Source organism: Crotalus tigris, unplaced genomic scaffold, assembly GCF_016545835.1.
Source record: "Crotalus tigris isolate CLP2741 ecotype Arizona unplaced genomic scaffold, ASM1654583v1 scf7180000018413.2111637, whole genome shotgun sequence".
Taxonomy (NCBI): domain Eukaryota; kingdom Metazoa; phylum Chordata; class Lepidosauria; order Squamata; family Viperidae; genus Crotalus; species Crotalus tigris.
The window spans coordinates 1,210,946-1,229,175 of record NW_024096990.1 but is presented as its reverse complement, the minus strand read 5'-3'; the positions used below and the strand labels follow the sequence as shown (position 1 = coordinate 1,229,175).

At 41.3% G+C, this 18,230-nt stretch overlaps 2 protein-coding genes across 3 annotated transcripts; one reads left to right on the top strand and one right to left on the bottom strand.

Moving 5' to 3' along the window:
* Positions 1-1,449, top strand: LOC120312005 (zinc finger protein 135-like). The gene has a single exon (XM_039352191.1). It carries the CDS (start codon positions 105-107, stop codon positions 1,131-1,133), a length of 1,029 nt encoding a protein of 342 aa, XP_039208125.1. The 5' UTR covers positions 1-104; the 3' UTR covers positions 1,134-1,449.
* Positions 1,239-16,741, bottom strand: CD79A (CD79a molecule). Of its 2 annotated transcripts, none has more exons than XM_039352192.1 (5): positions 16,587-16,741; positions 8,108-8,593; positions 5,192-5,310; positions 2,891-2,959; positions 1,239-2,517 (listed from the first exon to the last, which is right to left on the bottom strand). In XM_039352192.1, exons 1-5 carry the CDS (start codon positions 16,639-16,641, stop codon positions 2,395-2,397), a joined length of 852 nt encoding a protein of 283 aa, XP_039208126.1. In that variant the 5' UTR covers positions 16,642-16,741; the 3' UTR covers positions 1,239-2,394. The 2 variants fall into 2 exon arrangements, with proteins under 2 accessions (XP_039208126.1, XP_039208127.1); XM_039352193.1 differs by having other exon boundaries at positions 2,891-2,956.
* Between the last annotated feature and the right edge of the window lie 1,489 nt (positions 16,742-18,230).

The window sequence follows — 18,230 nt, the reverse complement described above, 5'->3', positions numbered from 1 at the left end:
CATCAGGACAATCCACTTGGAAACAAACACATGTAAGACAGGAGCCATACTCATGTAGGGAGTGTGGCAAAGGCTTTAGCCAATCAGTTCACTTGGCCACTCACATGCGGACGCATACAGGAGAGAGGCCGTATTCATGTAGGGAGTGTGGCAAGAGCTTCACTGACTCATCAAGCCTGGCTAAACACAAGCGGACGCATACAGGAGAGAGGCCGTATTCATGTAGGGAGTGTGGCAAGAGCTTCACTGTCTCATCAAGCCTGGCCACTCACATGCGGACGCATACAGGAGAGAGGCCGTATTCATGTAGGGAGTGTGGCAAGAGCTTCACTGTCTCATCAAGCCTGGCCACTCACATGCGGACGCATACAGGAGAGAGGCCATATTCATGTAGGGAGTGTGACAAGAGCTTTAGCCAATCAGTTCACCTGGCCACTCACATGCGGACGCATACAGGAGAGAGGCCGTATTCATGTAGGGAGTGTGGCAAGAGCTTTAGCCAATCAGTTCACCTGGCCACTCACATGCGGACGCATACAGGAGAGAGGCCGTATTCATGTAGGGAGTGTGGCAAGAGCTTCACTGACTCATCAAGCCTGGCCACTCACATGCGGACGCATACAGGAGAGAGGCCGTATTCATGTAGGGAGTGTGGCAAGAGCTTTAGCAGATCAGTTAACCTGGCCACTCACATGCGGACGCATACAGGAGAGAGGCCGTATTCATGTAGAGAGTGTGGCAAGAGCTTCACTGTCTCATCAAGCCTGGCTAAACACATGCCGACGCATACAGGAAAGAGGCCATATTCATGTAGGGAGTGTGGCAAAGGCTTTAGCCAATCAGTTCACTTGGCCACTCACATGCGGACGCATACAGGAGAGAGGCCGTATTCATGTAGGGAGTGTGGCAAGAGCTTCACTGTCTCATCAAGCCTGGCCACTCACATGCGGACGCATACAGGAGAGAGGCTGTATTCATGTAGGGAGTGTGGCAAGAGCTTTAGCCAATCAGTTCACCTGGCCACTCACAAGCGGACGCATACAGGAGAGAGGCCGTATTCATGTAGGACTGTGGGAAAAGTTTCACTGTCTCATCCAAGTAGTGCCCAGTATTCATCAAGCTTGACATATTGACCAACTGTCAAATAGTACTACTAAATATATAAATATAAATTATGAAGTATTTTTGAAATGAGTAATCTAACACATCTTCAGTAAAGAATATATCAAAGCCATAGATTTTGAGTCATAAAATAAAGTTTAATTTATTAAAAAACTAATTGACATTAAGAAACCATAGGATTACAACAGGGCATTGATTAAAACTGTCAAATATTGAAGAATTATCCCATGAAAGTTGTTGGCACCTACTAAAGCCAAAACCCATTGTCTTTGGAATTTATGTTACCACTGCTTGTTTTTGCTATTGTTTGCTCTGTGAAAAAAAAAACAAGGTAGAAGCCTTACTGTATTCACAAGTCTGAAGTATAAGTAAAGCTATGTTTTCCCTTAAAGAATGGGAAAGTATTAAAATAGCAAATAAACAGTGAAGAGAAACATTGCAGTGGCTATTTGTCCATGTCATTCCAGTCTTTTCCTTTTAATTTTTTTTCTTTTTGCAGGTGTCATAAGAATGTTCTTCCAGGGAGTACTGTTGCTGGACATCTAGATTTCTTACGTTTTATTTCTTCATATAGATATCACAAATATTGTTATCCATTTATGTTTTTGCAGGGAAATGAGGCATTTGTTTATTTTATTTCACCAGGTTTATATTTAAAAAATGTTATATACAGCTACTCCAAATGTTGGATGTGTGATGACATTTTTCTTTGTTTCTTTAATGAGAACATACCCACTACCAATTAGCACCATCCACAATAAGACTTTTCTACAAATATGAGATAATCTTTTAAATGTTCAATTCAGAGGAGAAAATGATAATTTGAAATTAATGCAAATACAGTTTATGGATGTGCCTCTTTTTATACAAATTGAGAGGCTGAAAGCAAGCATAAGAAATTAATGAATTGTAAATGTCACCATAGGTAATATTTAATCATTGCTTATATTTCAGAATCTCAGAGAGATGTTCCTTTTTAAAATAATGGCAATCAGGAATCAGAGAATTATGAAATAGCATATAATCAGAGTATTTTCTTCTTTGGGAAATCAAAGGTTTTTGCTTATTTCATTTACGAGATTCTATTCAAGCCAATTTTTGACAGTGCAGAGCTCACTTCTCAAGATTAAAAGTTATACAATTATTCTCTAAATATAGGAAAATACAGAATCGCCATCACATATGTACACATTATCAGCAAGAGATATCAAGGAAGACTTTTAAAATAACCATTTTCAATAAACTAGAAAATTACAACGAGGCATTTTTAATTCATGGTTTCTCTGGTTTCTCTAGCTGTAAATCAATCACTTTGACATTGCCTATGTCTTGGTAAGTAGCTTGTAGACCTCTGGAGATGTCCTCATACATTGAGCAATCATCCAGATTCAGTCCCTGAAGGGAAAAGACAAAGAGTTCATTATTCTGAAAGTCATGTACTGAGGAAGTTAAGGCTAAAATCCTACACAACCTTACTAAGCATGGACTGCAAATACAGTAGATACAATAAAAGTAACACCAAGTAAAAATTAACATCTTTCCAACTGAAAAAAATTCTTCCATTGGTGAATATCAGGATCCTCCTTCTGCCCCCTCCATTTATAGCACCATCATAGCTACACTATCTATGTATTCTTGTACTATAGTTTGGGGTGCGTAGATTATAGTAGAATAGGTCTAACTGAAATCCCTGTTTTCATTGTTATCTATCCCATTATTTCCTCCCCTTGCTTCTGCAATATACTCAGGAATCACTCCATTGACTTACTTCATACAGATTCTCCTCTTCACAAGCTTTCTTCTTGGCTTGCAAGAGGCGCTCGTTTTCCCATCTCTTCTGCAAGCAAGATAACAAGAGGCTAGGATTCACTAAAAAGTCAACTAATATTATGCTTTAAGTCAGGGCTTTTCAACCTTTTACCCATTGTACCACTTCTAGGGTATGGCAACATCCGAGTACCACCAGTCACCTAGCAAGGTGTCAAAAACTTGATGACCCTCCCCCCAAAAAGGAAAAAAACTGATAAAGTACAGGTAGTCCTCGACTTAACACAGTTTGCTTAATGACTGTTCGAAGTTACAATGGCATTGAAAAAAGCGCCCCCCCAAGCCACAGCAGAGCAAGACACCTGCCTGCCCGCCTGGAGGCGCTCTTCCTCCTGTCCGAGGTTTTCATTGTTGTGAGCATTTCTGTTGAGGATTGGCAGTGGGGGTGGGGTGGGGAGGTGTTTGGTTTTTATTCCTCCCGTATGCTGGGTGGTTGCAGCAGGTTTTGGTCCCTTCACATGGCCCTGGGACACTGTGACCGTCATAAATATGAATCAGTTGCCAAGCATCTGAATGTAAATCACAAGACCCTGGAGATGCTGCAACATTCCAGCTGATCAGCGCTTCTTCTGGGCTCAGCAGAAGCGCCAGGATCAGCGCTGCTTTCCAGCTGATTGGTGCTTCTTCAGGGATCAGCAGAAGCACCAGGATCAGGGCCGAGCTCCAGCTGGAGCCTGGCGCTGATCCTGGCGCTTCCACTTAGCCCTGACAGCCCTGCAGCTCCAGCCGTCTCTCTCTCAGGCTTGTGCGGCGCTGCCACCAGTTCAGCTCATTCCCCCCCCCCCACTACTACTTTTCTAGGATGGTCGCATACCACCTGCCAGGTGCCAATGTAGCAAGGGTGGTACCTGTACCACTGGTTGAAAAGTCTTTCTATATTTAACTTCAACTTTGGTGAAATTAATATAAAATGTTTTAGTATTGTACTTTACGCAAATAAAAACACAGTCAATAGAGGATGCTTAAGAGCAAACTAAGTGCCTTACTCCCATGATTTCAGTCTGTTAGGTTGGTTAGGAAGGTTAGATTGGTTAGGAATCCATTCAATCAGGGACTGTCATCTAGCAATCTAGTTGTGCCCCTTCCCCCATCTAGAAAATCATATTGCCCCAGATTAGGTTGATCTCAACCTGCTCATATCTTGAAGACCTGGTTGTGCCCAGGCATGAGGGTCAGGAAAGTAATTGAATCCAGATTCTTTTGTATGACCTCTTAGTCATATGATTTTTATATCTATATAGATGTACTATTTTTGAACCTTTGTTAACTGCCCAGAGTAATAGTAGTGAGATAGGGTATATAAAACAATTTAAGTAAATAAAACCAACCAGGAAAATCTATTCATGTGCAGATAGTAAACGACAACAGATGTTTGAATAGGCCTTGTCACATAGCTGAGTAAATTCAACTGTCAGATATAATGAAGAGTTTGTATGCAGAACTTCATTTTGGACTATAAACTGGAAGAATTTTTTAAAATCCCATTTCATTCAATATTTACTATACTAGGATTTACGCTAGTCATGGCCAACTTCTCTATCAATTATTGTGGAGCTGTTTTAGTATATTGTAGGTAGGTCCTGACTTAATTTCGTAAGTCCAGTTTTAAGTTCTGTCCACTGATTTTGATATGGAAATGGGTATGTAACAACAAATGTTTGACAGTTAATAGGACATAGATTTAAGACACAAGATGCAGCTTGTTTGTTTATGCTAACAGTCTGGGCCTAATTTTTCATCCCCCCTATGAAAAACTGTTTTGAGACTCACATACAATGTTTTGCATTAAATGATGGAAAAAAATAGAAAGATATATGCGATACTGTAGGAATATTCTCCTAAAAGCAGGCATCAATAGAATTTTATTTTGAGAAACCAGCTATAGATTCCTCCTAATGTGTATAGCTAACAACTTGCCTAATCCATGTTACTAATAGTTACTTAGATTACTGCCAATTGGATCTGATGTAATACCCATACTGTGAAAGAAATGTTCAAAAGAAATTCAAAATATAGTTCCAAGAATAACAATCTCCTAATGATACTTTTGAAACCAGTTGATCTTTCCATTACTGTAAACTGTCTGCTAATGCCTCTGCGAGAAAGCAAAATATTCTTTAACATAGTGATCAAAAGCAGAACAAGATCTGGTGACTGGAAACTATGCACAAACAGATTCAGAATGGGTCACACTATATATGCATGTATGGAAATGATATGTGAAGGGAAAAAAACAGCTCACCTTGAACAGCAGAAAAAGGCCAGGACCAATGGCACAGATAAGCAGAAGGAATCCTTCCACAGTGATAATCTTGTTTTTAATGGATTCACGCATATTCAGGAAGGAGATGGGGTGAGGTTCTAGAAGACAGCCAAAAATGGACAATTGATTGGAAACCTCATAAGATTCCTGATCTTCCTATTTACCACCCACTTGGAATTCTCTTTTTCAGAATTATGTACGCTGCCAACTCATTTTGCTGCAAATAACAGATGTGTCTATTAATTCCCTGAGGTCCTTTTATCAAATAGCAATTTTTGCAAAATGGCAAACACATTGACAAAATAAACTGCCACAATAAACATAAGCAGGTCAATTTTAAATCCCACAGTTGGATTTGTACAACATTCTAACCTTAGCTCATTTCAATCTTGGTTCATGACGGGTGATTTACATAGTATAACTACTGGCCATGTAGTAACTGTTGGGTTTATTTTATCACACAAACCCAGAATGTGGGTTCGTTCAGTAACCATTACAGCATGTTAAACGTAGCCAGCTTATGGATGTTAATTGTTTGGCACAGTCTCCATTTTAATGAGCAGAAGATTACATGCATTGATGTATAGTATGTATTTAAGTCTCATATATTTCCCAACCAACTAACCAGACAGCATTATCTAACTCAGATATCCACGGAACCAATTAGACTTATATTGGCCTTGTCGATGCATTTATATACATTTAAATGTCTCTGTGTCCTTAGTGCCTGGAACAGCATGGAGGATACACAATCTCCTGAAACGTTTGCTTGCTCACTTTGGAGTTCTTATGTGCCAAACCAGCTGTCTGGATTTCTCCTATGTAGAAGTCTCTTCCTGTAACAAGTTCTGCAGACACCTCCTGCCTATTTAAAAACTTCAAATTAACATGTGTGGGCCGGAGGTGCATCATATCACAGACAAGCAGCAATTTCGAAAAGGAAATGAAAGTTCCAATTCACAGTGTATTGTGATGGAGCATATTAAAAAAAAAAGACTGAGATACTATAATTTTGAACCAGACAGAAGGACAAACAGCTGTGTTGGGGATCAAAGTTTTGTGGGAAAAGATGCAATAAAAAAGCACCCCTCAATATCTATTCTCTGAATTGATTACATTAGCTACTATTATTTCACAAATACACGTTTCGGTAAGAATTTGGTGCCTGTTATCTTTATCTGGTGAAGACTCTTGAGACAAATTTCTGAACTTAAATACAAGATGAGGAAGAGGCTACTTAACCCTTTGCTTCCATATTCCAACGAATAATTAGTAATTAGTCTATTATTTCCCCATATACCGTATTCTAATTATTCTATAAATGAAACCAGAGACACATAGATACCTAATATTTTCCTGCCAAGTGATGAAGGAAACCAGAAGCGTAGATATTATTAGCTGGTTTTAATTAGTTGGCAAATCAGCAGCATTGGTCCAGTGTTTCTTTCGTGCCCACAATAGAAAGTACTACAATAATTAACAATCATCTGTATTTAGACAGCAATCATTTATATAAGGGAAGAATTTTTCACTCCTACAACCCAACCTTTTTTTCCTGCAGGATTTCTTGTTACAGTATATGAAATCCTCTATTTGTCATTATCCAAATCAGCTTTGGACCTTATATCAACCAGTACTATTTGCTTATTAATTGTAATTTAGCTCTATGCTTTCAATCCTTCCAAAGGCTATTTCTACATTTTTCCACTGAAGGTTCTGTTTCCTAAAAATTGAATAACCAAAGATGTCTTTGCAACTAACTCAATGACTTTTAGGGTAATCCCAGAGCTGAAATATTGTAAGTCTTTGTGTGTGTGTATGTTTGTGTGCACGTGTGCATGAATGGTACCCTCAATCACAGTCTGGTAGGAGACTCTCGGTCAGTCATTCTGTCTTAGTCCCATGTGTCTCACAGTTGAAAAACACGGCAAATAAAAACACTAAATCTAAAAGTGTGCACACTGTATACGTCACAAACTTGTTGGGCTTGTTTATAAACTTGTTGAGTTTATTTACACTTTATAAACTGGAGGATGGAATAGCCTTGAGCTCTTAGAGGTAAGGCATTATCTACATCTAATGAATATCAGTCTTCAGACTTCCTGAATACCGCTGGCTAACCTGTACCTTTTATGCTGAGGTCTAACCTCACTCTAAAAAAAGTCTATAATGCTGAGAAAGTTGGAAGGAAAATAAAAATAAAATGGAAATAGCAAGCTGGATGTCAACGCTGCTAACATCAGATGTTTTTGCTTTGACAACAGTTGGAGATGCAACCATTTTCTTCTTATGTTTTACTCTTAAAGTTAGAGTTAAAGTTAGATGATGCTGGGGGGAGGAATGTACATGAGAGTTTAGCTAGACATAACAATACTAGACCTAGTGTGTGAACCAAGGTTATTGAACTAAGAGAGGATAAGAATTGGCGGGCTGGAGAACTGGAGGGAAAGCCTGCGTTTCAAACTAATTGGAGAATGTGATTTATGACTGTTAATTGGAGGAGGGAATTGTGCTTTGATACGATGTGCTCAGGGGAGCGGAATCCAGTTTTTGGCTTCGATTGTGTTAGTGCCGATGCTATGCTTCCCTAATAGAGATTCTTTAAGGTAAACAATGCCTCGAAGTTCTTTGAAGAGTTTCATCTGTCGGAACCATGACACTGTACATACTTGATTATTAGGGTATTTAACACACCATTGGAAGGCCTGAAGAGCCAGGTTGGGGACAGACTATCCTGGAGATGTTCTGTGTAATCATTAAGAGTCAACACTGACTCAACCAATCAACCAATCGATCAAAAACTAGGTTAGAGATCTGGCACATCATTTGTGCCTCTCCTCTCCATTTGCAAAAGATAACCATCCAACCCTTAATAGTGTTAAGGTTTATACTCACTCCTGACCCATAGATATGTTCCACATGATTGCCCATAACCGGAGTCAGCAACAAGAAAGCAGTAGTACATGCCAGTATCATTCCTTTGGGTTGAATGAAAGAAGAGCTTTGACCAGCCCTGAAAGATGTTTGTAGAGATTTTGCGGTGGCTGGTATCGGAGACGTTAAGACTGCTGCTACAATTTGGGGAGCAAGATTTTTTCCAGAAAACGTTTACCCCAGATGGGGCCTTAAACTGACACTCCAGAGTGGCAGAACTCCCTTCCAAAATGATTCGAGAGGTATCTACGGGTTTCATGGTGATGGACGACAGGGAACGGTGTTGCATCAAAGGCTTGGAATCCTGACAAGTGGGATCCGTTTCCATAGTTGCAGTCGTTACGACGTGATTGTTGGGTTTTGCAGGGTTTTGATCTGTGCTTTTAGCTTGCTCTGTTGCTGGAATAACTGGAGTAGTATCAGTGATTGTGTTGTTACAAATACAACCTGCACATAGGAGAAGGGGGAAAAAATAATCAAATTTATATAGCCACCCATCTCACCAAAGGTGATTCTGGGCGTGGACAATAGATAAAACAGAAAACATGAAAATAGCAATTATAAATATAAACATCATTGCAATCAATATCCTAAAATCCCAACATAGAAATCATAAGGGAAGGAGAATAAAAAAATGCCAACAATGGAGCATCCAGACAGATTTCTGATTCCATTGAAGCCCCAGTCTTGATTACATAAAAATATTGGTGTACAAAACATGAAACAATCAGATTCTCTATTTACATTATGCCTGCCTAGAAGGATTGTTTCTTTAAACATACTTGGGAACATATTACTTTCACAAATGATTGTTGAATGCACTGGATGAAATGGATTAATTCTAACTTAACTATATACTGTCTGCAATTTCATGTTATTAAAGAACAGTTAGTCACAAAAATCCTTTGATTATTGGCTGACTTCTCAAGTGCTTAGCCCTGGTGTCTTGAATCAAAAACTGGCTGTGTTTTACCCAATACAGTAAAGTACAAATTAAGGTTTACAATAGGAGGCATAGAATCAAAATTATGTGAAGTATTAGTACCGCTTTATAAATCCTTAGTAAGACCAAGATAATGGAATCCGGCCCTCTCAATTCCTGGCAAATAGATGGGGAAGAAATGGAGGTAGTGACAGATTTTATCTTCCTGGGCTCCACGATCACCGCAGATGAGGACTGCAGCCAAGAAATTAAAAGACGCTTGCTCCTGGGGAGGAAAGCTATGGCAAATCTAGACAGCATACTAAAAAGCAGAGACATCACCCTGCCAACAAAAGTACATATAGTCAAGGCCATGGTTTTTCCAGTTGCAATGTATGGCTGTGAAAGTTGGACCATAAGAAAGGCTGAGCGCCAAAGAATGGAGGCCTTTGAACTATGGTGCTGGAGAAGACTTCTGCAAATCCCCTGGACTGCAAGGCGATCCAACCGGTCAGTCCTAGAGGAGATCAACCCTGACTGCTCTTTGGAAGGCCAGATCCTGAAGTTGAAACTCAAGTACTTTGGCCACCTAATGAGAAGGAAGGACTCACTGGAGAAAGGCCTAATGCTGGGAAAGATTGAGGGCAATAGAAGAAGGGGACGACAGAGGATGAGGTGGCTGGATGGAGTCACTGAAGCAATAGGCGTGAGCTTAAATGGACTCCAGAAGATGGTAGAGGACAGGAAGACCTGGACGAACGTTGTCCATGGGGGCATGGTGGGTCGGACATGACTTTGCAACTAACAACAACAAAGTAAGACCACACCTGGAATACTGCATCCAGTTTTGATCACCACATTACAAAAAAGATGTTGAGACTTTGGAAAAGGTGCAAAGAAGAGCAACTAAGATGAATAAAGACCTGGCAACAAAAACATATGAAGAGCGGTGGCTGGAAGTCTTGAGAAAAGAAGGACGAGGGGGGACATGATAGCAGTATTCCAGTATTTGAGGGGCTACCCCAAAGTCCAGGGGTAGGCAAAGTTGGTTGTTTCCAACTGTTTCCAACTGTTTTTGCTTGTGCTTTGTCTGGGTCAGGCAGACAGGGCACCTGTGTGGACAAGAAGCGTTTTGGCGACTCCCAACCCCAGTTTTTAGCATGCATTGAATAGGTGGGAGGGGTTCATGATGGAGTTGGCCCCCTTTCCTGACAGTTAGAACAATTAATCGGGAGCAATGGATGGAAAATAACCAAGGAGAGAAGCAACCTAGAACTAAGGAGGAATTTCCTGACAGGGAGAATAATCAGGGGAACAGCCTGCCTCCAGAACTTGTGGGTGCTCCATCATTGGAGGTTTTTGAGAAGAGATTGGACAGCCATTTGTTTGAAATCGTATAGAGCAGGGGTAGGCAACCTTGGCTCTTTTATGACTGGTGAACTTCAACTCCCAGAATTTCTGAGCCAGCCACGCTGAGGGGAAAGGCAGAGGTTTCCATGCTGAGCCATGCTGGCTCAGGAATTCTGGGAGTTGAAGTCCATGAGTCATAAAAGAGCCAAGGTTGCCTACAACTGGTATAGGGTCTCCTGTTGGACTAGAAGGCCTCCAGGATCTCTTCCAACTCTGATGTTCTGTGTATGCTATTAGGAAGAGAATCATCCATTCAGGCATTCAGAGAGTATAAAAAAAATTCAGACAGTGTAATAAAAATAGTTAAAAACAAGAGTAAGATCATCAAAATTAAAAAAAAAATCATTTCTGGAACCCAAAGAAGAGAGGGTCAGCTTATTCTCCAAAGCACCTGAAGGCAGGACAAGAAGCAACGGATGGAAACTAATCAAGGAGAGAAGCAACCTGAAATTAAAGAGAAACTTCCTAAAAGTGAGGACAATTAATCAGTGGAACAGCTTGCCTCCAGAAGTTGTGGCTGCTTCATCACTGGAGGGTTTTTTTTAAAAAAATTGGACAGTCACTTGTCTGAAATGGTATCGTCTCCTGCTTGGGCAGGCTGTTGGATTAGAAGACCTCCAAGGTATCCTTATATAAGGAACGGTTGCTAGAACTGGGTATGTCTAGTTTAACGAAGAGAAGGACGGGGGGGGGACATGATAGCAGTATTCCAATATCTCAGGGGCTGCCATAAAGAAGAGGGAATCAAGCTATTTTCTAAAGCACCCGAAGGCAGGACAAGAAGCAACGGGTGGAAACTAATCAAGGAGAGAAGCAACCTAGAACTAAGGAGAAACTTCCTGACAGTGAGAACAATTAATCAGTGGAACAGCTTGCCTCCAGAAGCATTAAATGCTCCAACACTGGAAGTTTTTAAGAAGAGACTGGACAGCCATTTGTCCGAAATGGTGTAGGGTTTCCTGCCCGAGCAGGGGGTTGGACTAGATGACCTCCAAGGTCCCTTCCAACTTTACTGCTGTTACTATCTTCCAGCTCTATTCTGACTGAACTATATGGTGGGTTCACCCAACACACCAACTCATAAGTCAATAAATCACAACACTGTGAAAACCCAGACTGGGGTTTTTTTATGGCAGCGGGATGCCTGGAAATTCAGTAGGGCCAACCGGAGGAAACCTCGCTGAATATTTGTCCATCAGGTTGAGGAATCAGGCTTGCACAAAAATGAAGGGGGGGGGAAGGTCACTCCCACTCACCGTATCTCCCAATATATCTTGCAATCTTTCCAATAACAAGCCCTCCCCAGGGTGCCTTCCTTGCTGGTAAAGCCACTCAACCACATCTCCATGACAGAATACTACCCCTCTTGACAGACTCAAGGGGCTGCTTAGTGGTTTTAGTTCCTTTTTCCTGCCTCTGTTGACAGGAAACAGAAGAGAGCCATTTTTTATCAGGGGGAAAGTTTACGGCCCACCCTAGCAGGTATGCAGGCAGCTTGCAGAGTTAGCTGGAACCAGACTTGGGGCTGCCACAAAGAAGAGGGAGTCAAGCTATTCTCCAAAGCGCTTGAAGGCAGGACAGGAAGCAACGGATGGAAACTAATCAAGGAGAGAAGCAACCTAGAACTAAGGAGAAACTTCCTGACAGTGAGGACAATTAATCAGTGGAACAACCTGCCTCCAGAAGTGGTGAATGCTCCAACACTGGAAGTTTTTAAGAAGAGACTGGACAGCCATTTGTCTGAAATGGTTTAGGGTTTTCTGCCTGAGCAGGGGGTTGGACTAGATGACCTCCAAGGTCCCTTCCAACATCATCATCATTACTACTACTACTACTACTACTACTACTACTACTACTACTATTACTATTATTATTATTAACAATTATATCTCTAAAACATTAGTCCCAAAGGTGCTTTTTTAAAAAGCTTCTTGGATGAGAAGCAAAACATCTTTAAGGAAAAACAAAGAAAGTCCAGTTACCTTTTGAAAATGCATCTTTGGGACAACCATGACCTGGATGACTGAGAATCTTCATAGACATCTAAAAAATTATGGCTATGGAGAAGTACAGAGATGGCCTTGAAAAAGGAATTCAACCACCATTATCTAAACCCCACTTTTGCCTGGATAGATAGGAGAGGGTGAGGGAGAAACTCAAGATTGTTCTGACTTGATTTTCTTTAATATACTATAAGACACGAGAGAGAGAAAACATCTCTGCAGATTTTCAAGATTTTTATTATACCCTCTGGCCGTAGAGTGCTAATGGTTCATGCGGTGTCTTTTCCAGATTTGGCCTATCTTGGAGGACTGACGGCTTTAGCAAATATTAATTAATTAATTAGATTTCTATCCCGCCTTTATTACTTTATAAGTAACACAAGGCAGCCAACATAACCTAATCCTCCTTCTTCTTATTTTTCCCACCCTGTGAAGTAGGTTCAGTTGAAAGAGAGGGACCGACCCAAAGTTACCCAATCAACTTTCATGTCTAAGGCAAGACTAGAACTCACCGTCTCCTGGAGATTGGCCTAAAGTCATCCAGCCAAGTTACATGCCTAAGGTGGAACTAGAATTCACCATCTCCTGGTTTCTAGGCTAGCGCCTTATCCACTACACTAAACTGGCTCTATCGCTTTAGAGCAGTGTTTCTCAACCTCAACAACTTCATTATGTGTAGATTTCAATTCCCAGAATTCCCTAGCCAGCAATGCTTGCTGGAGTATTCTGGGATTTGAAGTCCACACATCTTAAAGTTATTGAAGACTGCTTTAGAGAAAATCTTAAGAAAAGAGATTATGGACTATGGAAATACCTGGAAGTGGGTCTCATTAACCCAATGGAATGACTGAATCAAAATGCAGAAGGTTGTGTTAAAAGATTATACATAATTATTCAGGATACTCTAAGCACCCTTAAATCCAGTGGTGTATTCATTAGATATATACTTTGGATCAATACAGACATCAATTGTCTTTTCCGAAGTCTTAAAAAAAGTGTTCACATCATATTAAGCCACAATATGTTTATTTTTGACTTAGCATTGGGTTAAATGGGGAGGTTGGAGCAAACTATGGTTTATTTTGACAAGGAACAAGGCTAATTCATTTGTTGATTTGTTGATTGCACTGTAATTAAGTATGTGCAAATAACAATTCATTATGTGTCTTCTTGATGTTCCTGGTTAATTTCTGGACATTATTCAAGCCTCTAGCTAAGCAATAGTTGTGCAATATAACTATTGAAGACATAAGAAAGTCCGGCAAGGCTGTATACTGTCGCCCTGCCTATTTAACTTACATGCAGAGCACATCATGAGAAAGGCAGGCCTAGATGAATCAAAAGTTGGAATTAAGATTGCCGGGAGAAATATCAACAACCTAAGATATGCAGATGATACCACTCTAATGGCAGAAAGTGAAGAGGAACTAAAGAGCCTCTTGATGTGGGTGAAGACGGAGAGTGCAAAAGTTGGCTTGAAACTCAACATTAAGAAAACCAAAATCATGGCATCCGGCCCTCTCAATTCCTGGCAAATAGATGGGGAAGAAATGGAGGTAGTGACAGATTTTATTTTTCTGGGCTCCCAGATCACCTCAGATGGGGACTTCAGCCAAGAAATTAAAAGACGCTTGCTCTTGGGGAGGAAAGCTATGGCAAACCTAGACAGCATACTAAAAAGCAGAGACATCACCCTGCCAACAAAAGTGCGTATAGTCAAGGCCATGGTTTTTCCAGTTGCAATGTATGGCTGTGAAAGTTGGACCAGAAGAAAGGCTGAGCGCCAAAGAATTGAGGCCTTTGAACTATGGTGCTGGAGAAGACTCCTGCGAGTCCCTTGGACAGCAAGGCGATCAAACCGGTCAGTCCTAGAGGAGATCAACCCTGACTGCTTTTTAGAAGGCCAGATCCTGAAGTTGAAACTCAAGTACTTTGGCCACCTAATGAGAAGGAAGGACTCACTGGAGAAGGGCCTAATGCTGGGAAAGATGGAGGGCAAGAGAAGAATGGGACGACAGAGAAGGAGGTGGCTGGATGGAGTCCCTGAAGCTATAGGCGTGAGCTTAAATGGACTCCAGAAAATGGTAGAGGACAGGAAGACCTGGAGGAACATTGTCCATGGGGTCGCGATGGGTCGGACACGACTTCGCAATTAACAACAACAAGAAAGCTATCCAAAAACTGGCTCAACAATGATTGCAAGGTTAACTCTGTTTTGTTTTCACCCTGTTCAGTAGGATTTGTTTTAAACCAAATATCCAGTAGATATTTTACAGTATCTATTTTATCATGTTGTATTAATTTTAATTACCTACTCAGGATACAATTTTGTATCCATTTATATGGGTTCAGGCACCTATTGTCTAAGGTTTATTTTTATATAGGCTGGCTGGGGAATTATGGGAGTTGAAATCCATACATCTAAAAACTGACAAAGTTGAGAAACACTAGAGCAGTGGTTCTCAACCTGTGGGTGGGGACCCCATTTGGGGTCGAACGACCATTTCACGGGGGTCGCCAAACAACGCAGTCCGCCATTTTCCCCCCCTTTTCCTTAGCTGTGCTACTCCCTTCTATTCTGTTGGCTTTTGAAAGCCAATAGAATAGACTCTCTTGAACAGAGTCTAATTCTATTGGCTTTCAAAAGCCAATAGGAATTGTCCAGGCTGTCTCTGCCCTGCTGAGACCGCCAAAAGTCCCATTCTGCAAACGGTGCTGCACCAGTTGAGTAGTTCTCGACTTACGACCAGTTGAGTAGTCCTTGACTTATGACTGGTTGGGGGTCGCGGCATTAAAAAGGTTGAGAACCACTGCACTAGAGACACAAAAGATTGAGTCTTGCATTAGTTAATCACAGATCATTGCCCCCCCAAAAAAGAGATAGAATCAAGATCACGTGAAGTATTAGTAGTGCTTTACAAAGCCTTAGTAAGAACACACTTAGAGTACTGCATTCAGTTTTGGTCACCATATCATAAAAAAACTTTGTTAAGACTTTGGAAAGTGAAGAATAAAAGCAATAAAGACGATTAGGGAATGGGAGGTTAAAACATATGAAAAAGGGTTGCAGGAATTGGATATACCTGGTCTAGTGAAAAGAAGGGCTAGGGGTGACATGATAGCAGTGTCCCAATATTTGGGGGGCTGCCGCAAAGAAAAGACCTTGAAGGCAGGACAAGAAGCCATGGATGGAAACAAATCAAGAAGAGAACCAACCTAGATCTAAGGAGAAATTTCCTGACAGTGTGAACAATTAATCAGTAGAATGACTTTTCCAGAAGTTCTAGGTGCTCCATCACTGCAGGCTTTTAAGAAGAGACTGGACAGCCATTTGTCTGAAATGGTATTGGGGCTCCTGCTTGAGCACGGTATTGGACTAGGACAGGGGTAGGCAACCTTGGCACTTTTATGATTCATGGACTTCAACTCCCAGAATTCCTAAGCCGGAGCTGAAGTCCACAAGTCATAAAAGAACCAAGGTTGCCTACCCCTGGACTACGAGACTTCCAAGATCTCTTCCGACTCTGTTATTCTGTTAATTATAAGAAAAGTCCTTTTTTCTTCCAACTTTTTTTTTTTCATTCCATACCAGCCCTGCCTGTTAAAATTGGTCCATCCTGAATCTCCTTGGAATTACCTATTCCAGATTCAAGAAGAAGATTCATATTTTAGTCTACCATAAAGAGAGAGTAGTTGTGAAAACGCTGGAATATAGAAACTGGATTTCTAACCCTCTCTTAGTTAGGCTGGGTGACTTTCAGCCAATCTCTCTTTCTCGAGAAAATAATGGCAAACCACTTCTGAAAATGTTGCCAACAATATCATGGGACTTGTCCATGTCACCATCAGGAATCAGGGCAGCCCCAAGCTTTTCCCATTTATAAAACCAATGGACCTCTGGGATTCATCTTTGAAGCTAGCACATAGAATTGCCCAGTTCTACACCTGTGTAGCAGCATCCTCATGGCTCCTTGACCTTTAAAGACAGGTTAAACACAAAACAAGCAGCTTTCCATGAAAATCCTTTACCTTTGCTACCGATCTGGATCTCCCCATGTTTTCACAGCTACCGGTCCCTAGATTCCAGCCGCTAAGAATATCTTACCTGAAAGGATTCCCAGGAGAAGCAGAGAGCACAGGTGGCATTGACCAACTTCCATCCTGTTAAACTATCCCACAGAGAAGATTGTCCACCACATCTATGCTGCAGTCACTGCTTGTTTTAGTTGTGCATTGTTTTTACTTTTCCTGTTTTAAGCAGATTTCAGGCGATGCGCCTGGGTGCTCCCTTGCTCCACCCAGAGAACAAGTTGGTCTGTTTTTTGGTTTTTGTTTGCTATGCACTGAAGCTTCAGTTTGAGGTTAGGTTGAGTGTCTTGGGCTTCTGCAGAAGGGACAGCCAGAATTTTGTCCCAAGGACAAAATCAGCTAAAAGCAAGAATTTCATTTAACAAAATTCTCTGCCAGTTGTTACCTGCCTGGCAGATGTGAACATACCTCTGACTTACAACCATCATCCAGCGACTGTTCAAAGTTACAATGCAACTGGAGAAGTGACTTATAACCAATCCTTGCATTTATGACCGTCGCAGCATCCCCAGATCAAAATTCAGCTGCTAGATAACCAGCATGTATTTATGATGGTTGAAGCATCCTGGAATCATGTGATCACCATTTGCGACCTTCCTGATGGGAAGCCCGATTTGCCTAACAACTGCATGATTCACTTAAAAATGAGTGATTCGCTTAACAACTAAGGCAAAAACAATGCCATTAAATTGGGCACGACTCACTTCACACAACTGTCTTGCTTAGCCAGGTAAATTCTGGGCCCAAATTTGGTTGTAAATCAGTGACTACCTATAGTGAATTTGGGAACATTTGGGAACCTGGAAGAGTGTTTGGAATGAACAAGATTTGGCGCTGAGTCTTCTTGGAAGACCAAGGGACTTGGAATCTTCTGGATCTGAAGGGTTTCTTTTGTGTCAAAGTCCTCCACTTCGGGAAAGAGCATCTGAAGATTCGAGACGTAACAGGAACATTGTGACATCGTACCTGAGCAAGGTGGACATCACTGTTTTCTGCCAGATTGCCACGATTCGGCAACTGAGACATTCCAATCTCTGATGCAAAACTTTATTGAGCACACCATATCGGCACTGATGAATAGAAAACCATCGTTGCTTAAATTGGCGCCAGAACAGTAAATTAAAAGTATAGAAACTCCCCTTCCCGCTGACAGTGTAGGTCACATTCCCCAATTATTCTGAGAAAAATCTTCAGTTCTCAGCAAACAATTCTCGTATGATCTTGGTTCTCAAGCTGGGCAACTCGGGATGCACATTCCATTCATCCCCCTTCCCCCCCTGGGTCTGTAGGCAAGCGAAGAAACAGGAATGGCTGAAGCAGCATAAGATTTCTTTGAAGCTTGACACCTTGTGCCAAAGGGAAAAATAGTTCCGTAGTTCTTATGCTCATAGGTTTTCCAGTGCTCAGAGCTACTGGATTCCAATTGGCTGTCTTGCTAATGAATAGAATAGAGCTGGAAGGGACCTTGGAGGTCTTCTAGTCCAGCCTCCTGTTCAGGCAGGAGAACTTATATACCATCTCAGACAGTGATTGTCTAGTCTCTTCTTAAAAATTTCCAGTGATGGAGCGCTCACGATTTCTGGTGTCAAGCTGTTCCACTGGTTGATTGTCCTCACTGTCAGGAAGTTTCTCCTCAATTCCAGGGTGTTTCTCTCCTTGA

Bases quoted from the DNA above. Each gene is read 5' to 3' on its own strand.
- LOC120312005 (XM_039352191.1), top strand. From the start codon at position 105: ATGCGGACGCATACAGGAGAGAGGCCGTATTCATGTAGGGAGTGTGGC.
- CD79A (XM_039352192.1), bottom strand. From the start codon at position 16,641: ATGGAAGTTGGTCAATGCCACCTGTGCTCTCTGCTTCTCCTGGGAATC. The intron at 8,594-16,586 runs GTAAGATATTCT...TCCTATGTGCAG, and splicing joins TCTCCTGGGAATCCTTTCAG to GTTGTATTTGTAACAACACA. The intron at 2,518-2,890 runs GTAAGTCAATGG...TTTTCCCTTCAG, and splicing joins AAGAGGAGAATCTGTATGAA to GGACTGAATCTGGATGATTG.